Source organism: Aedes albopictus, chromosome 2 (genome assembly GCF_035046485.1).
Source record: "Aedes albopictus strain Foshan chromosome 2, AalbF5, whole genome shotgun sequence".
In the NCBI taxonomy this organism is placed as follows: domain Eukaryota; kingdom Metazoa; phylum Arthropoda; class Insecta; order Diptera; family Culicidae; genus Aedes; species Aedes albopictus.
In genome coordinates this window covers 28,501,060-28,506,945 of record NC_085137.1, presented here as the reverse complement: position 1 = coordinate 28,506,945, position 5,886 = coordinate 28,501,060, and the positions used below count along the sequence as shown (strand labels likewise).

The window sequence follows — 5,886 nt, the reverse complement described above, 5'->3', positions numbered from 1 at the left end:
AGCTTCACGTTGGAGATCCAATTGTGAGGCCACCATGCACGAATTATACACCGTAGGCATCTATTGATGAAGATCTACACCCGTTGAGTGTTCTTCACTGATACACATCAGGTTTCACTGGCGTATAGCAGCACAGATTTCACGTTCGAGTGAAAAATTCGGATTTTGGTACGTCGACTGGTCTGATTGTTTTTCCATACATTTCTTAAATTCGCAAAATCAGCCCTCGCCTCTTGATCCGTGCATCTATGTTGATCTTGGTATCGCCATCGGCCGCCATTTGGTTACCAAGATATTGGAAGCTTTCAACATTCTCCACTGATTGTCCAGCTACCGTAAAGCTGGAAGAGTTGACCGTGTTTACATCCAACGATTTGGTCTTGTTGACGTTGATGGTAAGACCTGCGGCTGAGGAGCGAATGGCAAGATCATCGAGCTTGCTCTGCATATTCGAGCGCCGTTGATCTAGGAGAGCAACGTGATCAGCTAATTCGAAGTCATTCAGGTGCTCCATGGTAATGGGCTGCCACAGCAATTCACGATTTGGTTCACGGTCGATCGCACCTACCAGGATCTCGTCGATTACGATGAGGAACAGTAGCGGTGATAGTATACATCCTTGCCTCATTCCAGCAACGACCCGGATGGGATCGGACAAATCACCGTTGTGCAGTACTCTGCACGAGAATGCCCTGTACTGTGCTTCAATGAGGCTGATGATTTTCTCAAGGAAGACTCTTGCGCCTGAGGGCTTCCCACATGTTTCCGTGATTGAGACGGTCGAAAGCTTTTTGAACACCAGGTAGAGAGACTCTTGGAATTCATTGATTTGCTCCAGAATGATATGAAGCGTGACAATATGGTCCACACAGGATCGTCCGGCACGAAATCCTCGAGAGCCATATAGCGCTGACGGGCTACGGCTTTGTTTCCTCGTGTTTTCGCTCGCTCTATCGCGGCTTTGGCGTTTCTTCGTTTCAGGTATCGTCTGTAATCCACTGTTATCTTCGGGTGCGTAGCTAACCCAAATTATTCTCATCGGTGGCGATGAACTTCGGTTGGAATTTCTGAATAAATTTTGATAAAACTTTCGGACATTTTATAACGTCGTATTAAGAATCAAGAGTGATCGTAGTGTGCGGCGGCCGAGTACGGACGCAAAAATTTTCGCCTCCGTATTTTCTTGCGCCTGTCATATTTTTTTTTTCGGAAAAGAGTTTCCAGTGAATAGTGTGAAGTGTTCTGGATGGACTTTTTTAATGAAATACGCGAGTGATGTGAGCGGAGCAGATTTATTGGCAGAGTCAAGCATGCAGCATAAATCCGGTGAGAGGGTTCAAATTATTTGTTTAGTTTTGTGTTCATATCTGTACCATTCTAAGTGAAGATTGGTTTTGGTTTTTCAATTGAAACAGACCCTAAGAATTTAGATTTTTTTTTTTTTGATCATATCCCGCTCTTTTTAGTTATAAGGTTTTTTCTTCTGATCAGTTGCCATCATTATATGTTTATTCAAACGAGAGTCAGCAGGAACTTTTTTTTATCAATTTTTGCTTATGATCAAACGTGTTATCTCCAACGTGATTGCTGCTAGCTACTTGCACGGTTTTCTCACTTATTCCATCCATATTTTGCTCATTTCCTAAGTGACTTCTCAAGCACTGTACATCGTTTGTTCACATTTTTTCGACGATGTTCCCCTGTAAGTTCATGTATTTTGAAACAAACTGTCGGGATCGCATAAACCCCTATACAAATGCAGAGAAGTTAGACTGACGAACAGGATGTAGCCTTCAAAAAGAACTAGTCACCAATAATTTTGAAATACCAGTATTTTCTTACTGCGTCCATACTTTCTGGGGAGGTTTTTTATATAATTACACAGCGCAACATTTTTTTGTCTCAAGAGCAAACGTATGTGTCTCCGAAGGATTTTGGGCTGCTGAATCCGAATCCGGGCTCAGATTTGCTCTAACACGTCACAATTTTGAGCTATACCTCAATTTATAGGGCAAAATATGCGATTTTGGGCTTTTTTGACTGCAAGCCATTAAGCTTGGAAATATTTGTTTTAAGCAATCAAATGGTTAATTGGTCAATTAACATCTAAATTACCGACTCATGCAAAATATTTTGTTTTACCTAATCAAATTTGATAGATTTAAGCATTTTATGTTAGTATGAAAACTTGCATGCAACTTCTGGAGGGTGACTTGTATGGGAAATATCGTATCTAACATAAATCGCTTAAAACTATCAAATTCGATTTGGTAAAATGAAATATTTTCGTTAATTTAGATGTTAATTGACCAATTAACCTTTTGATTTCTTAAAAAAAAAATATTTCCTTGCTTAATGGCTTGCAGTCAAAAAAGCCCAAAATCGCATTTTTTGCCCTATAAATTGAGGTATAGCTCAAAATTGTGACGTGTTAGAGCAAATCTGAGCCCGGTTTCGGATTCAGCGGCCCAAAATCCTTCGGAGACACATAAGTTTGCTCTTGAGACAGACCAAAAGTTAATTTTTGTTACGCTGTGTTATCAATCAATTAAAGCGACCGTTTTTAACATATTAAGCTACAAATTAACGCATAACCTAATCATACTGAATTCCTGATCATTCCTGTACCAAAATCCCATTTCCTTTCTATTTTCGAGGGCGTCGGTGAGTCGCTGGCACCTCGATGAATAGTTATCCCTTCCTTACTATCCTTTCCCATCCACATAACGTGTTTCTTATCGTTTCAGAGACCGATCAATGGCGGTTAAACCTAGGCTTGTTAGCCAGGACACAGTGTAAATGCCTGTGCCCCATCCCGGAATCAAAAAGGCCCATGGAGTGACAAAATTTCTTAGCTTTGTCACTCCCAACGTTGGTGTTTAAATATACTAAATCACTTTCACTCACTCAAACACATCTACATGATTTACTCAAATACACTTACACAATCTGAATCTTGTCCCACCACTCGCTTATAGTGAATCCTAAATTGACCCATTCCAAATATCCAACTCCTTGACACCTATGGGGGCGCCGGTGAGTCGCTGGCCTTTCGTAAAGTAGGTGTCATATCATCACATCCTTTCTATCCTCGTAACGGAGAAGATGGGCGTGGCCGGCAATGGAAGTTTTCATGTCTTTTTTACTTCAACCTCTGATTGGATAGCTGTTCCTTCCCAAATAGCATTCCATAAGCAATTAGATTATGAGTATTAAAGTTTTAACATGACAACTTTCAGTATGCAATCTACGAATTACTCCGTTACCACGCAACGCAACGCAACGCAACGCAACGCAACGCAACGCAACGCAATAAATTTTGATAAAACTTTCGGAAGAGTTGCTAAATAAAGACTTCCTGGCGGAGAAATAGTTAGAGGTCCCTATGAGGGAACACCTAGCGGCTCTGGCGGAAGTTTTGGAGGTATTTATGCAGAACATCTCAGGATACATTTTACAAGGATTTCAGGAAAAAAACCGTGAGAATTTCCAAACCAAAAGAGTTCGGTGAAGCTGAAGATTATGATGATTTTGAATCTCGAGATAAGTTTCAGCTTGAATTGAGAATTCTGTTACATGCTTCAGAATCATTTTTAGCAATAATCATGGAAACATTTGTCGTTGTTTCTGAAAAACTGTTTGACGCTGAGTTGGTGATTTTTTATGCAATTCTATCGTAGTATGTTTTCGTTATTTGAAAAAAAAAATGCTAAAACTATTACAACTCTGTGAAATGGTAATATATATTGTCTGAAGTTTTGCCCATTCATCAAATATTTTTTGAAGCCCTAGAAGATTGATCAAGTATTTATTACCTATCACATTCTAGAATTATTGTTTTTTTTAAGTCGTACGATTCCTCTTAATAAAAAGTTTTGCAGTTTCAGATTACTAATAGGTTGATTACTTAGATCATGTATTCGTTTAATCCCAATGCAATGTAAGTACAACTTATTTGTATCAATTATCATCACGGTTTTGTCATCCATTAAGCAGAGAGTAGAAATACATTTTAGTCACTTTATTCGCAGTTTTCACTTTACGCCTTACTGTCTAGAATAAATAAAATAAATTTATTTTCATTTAGGATTCACTAGCTTTGAAGATTTCACACACGTTCGCGCAACGTATCTCGTTCGAATCATGTCTTTAACTCTCACACAAGGTCCGATGGCATCGGAAGAAGTCAACTTTGTGGCCACAAAAGATGTCAGTAGTTGTTGCAGAATCAGCATCGTCGTGATGATTGCAATCACCGAAAGGTTTCCATTAGAAATGTTCCGGGGTCGTTTGCCGAGGTCTGGGTTGTCTGGATACGACGGGTTGAGTACCAGCTTGGGGTGTTTAGGACAGAGCTTCGCCGACCGAACGCTGCAGGTTGGAGGCGACGGGAGCATCCAGTCCGGTGAGGAAACGGGTCAGATCGACGTTCTCGGTGTAGGGGATGTCTTCCAGAACGTTGACAAGCGGGACTACTCCGTAATCCAGGACGGTATCATGGGGGGCCAGGAACTGGATGCGGCTGCCAATCTGGAGGCCTTCCTGGTAGAAGGGAAGATTCTGGGGTCTCGCCAGGACGGCCACGAGCAGGGCAAACAGGCAGACGAGGATCTTCATTTTGTACTACTGGAAGAGATTCAAGTGCGTTAGTTGAACGTTTTATTTGGAGATCACAACTACTCTTCAATTTCAAAAGTAGAACTTGTATTCACCAAAGTCCAACCAAATGCTCAAAGTATCTTGAACACCTGTTCGGAGCGTTTGCTTACCTCTGTCTTTTCTCTAAGGAATCCCAAGCTATAGAACATTGATAGTTTGGGCGTTCCGTGCTTTTATATATCGCCCAAACTCGTTGGATTTTCTCCACTATCGGCGCAAGGAAAACGCCAATCGCCCTTCCTCCTCCGGGGAAGATCAACTTCCAGCCATCACCCATATAAAATACACAAACAAAAACCATAACAAAAAAACATGACCAGAAATCTGCCTTCGAATCCAATCCGACGATCCACCGAGACCGGTTGAATACAGCGAAAAAAGTAGTCCAACACCTCACTCCGCTCCCAGTTCTGTGGCCAGGGCGGGGAACGGCTAATAATAAAAGATTTGTATCGCCAAACTGCCATATTCAAATGAAGATCCGCGTGAATTTGTTTTTCTGCTGTTTCGTCTGAAACCGCTAGCGAAGAGTCTTGGAGACTCTTTTGGAAGTTTATTGTTTGTTGTCGTGGCTGATTGAGTCTGGATTTGATGGTTAGCTATTTTGGATTTTTGGTTCGGTGTCATGATTTCTATCATTTTCGATGAATTTTGGTTCTATTATTGATGTCTGATATCACAGAATTATCATATTGTATTGATGGCTTATGCAAATGGTCGGTGCATAATGCAATTTGACAGATGATAAAACTAAAGACTGTTAATATCTTACAAATGATTTTGATGCAGACGAATGCTTTTTGTGAATGTCATGATCATTGAACACCCTTCTATTCTATCGCGTGGAATATCAAATTTGACATCTTTGCAGCTACAATATAATTGCAGCTACAATTATCTCTAAACCTATGTATATTGTCAAACCTCAATGGAACGCTTTATCGTAACTTTGTCTTTCTATGTCTTGCGAAGTAGGTATAAAGATTCAGCCAAAAAATCCCTAAACATTGTTTAACAATTTTGAAATTGTTAATGGCAATCCTTAAGAAACCTGGAACCTTTAAAAGTGGCGTAGCTACCCAAATAAATATAACCAATAAGCAGAATAAACGATATTTGTTTAGCAGTGCGTCTTCGTAGAAGGTAATTAAATGCTAATTTGCCGTCCCAGCTAACATAAAGTCGTATACGATGTTACATAGGATGCTAAAGCGGAGGCCATATGCG

The 5,886-nt window shown here is 40.3% G+C and overlaps 1 protein-coding gene across 2 annotated transcripts; it reads right to left on the bottom strand.

The window, feature by feature from the left end:
* Positions 1-4,006: 4,006 nt before the first annotated feature.
* Positions 4,007-4,924, bottom strand: LOC109402726 (uncharacterized). Of its 2 annotated transcripts, none has more exons than XM_019675431.3 (2): positions 4,770-4,924; positions 4,007-4,623 (listed from the first exon to the last, which is right to left on the bottom strand). In XM_019675431.3, the coding sequence occupies exons 1-2, from the start codon at positions 4,806-4,808 to the stop codon at positions 4,345-4,347; spliced, it is 318 nt and encodes a 105-aa protein (XP_019530976.1). In that variant the 5' UTR covers positions 4,809-4,924; the 3' UTR covers positions 4,007-4,344. The 2 variants fall into 2 exon arrangements, with proteins under 2 accessions (XP_019530976.1, XP_019530983.1); XM_019675438.3 differs by having other exon boundaries at positions 4,007-4,626; positions 4,770-4,916.
* Positions 4,925-5,886: the final 962 nt, after the last annotated feature.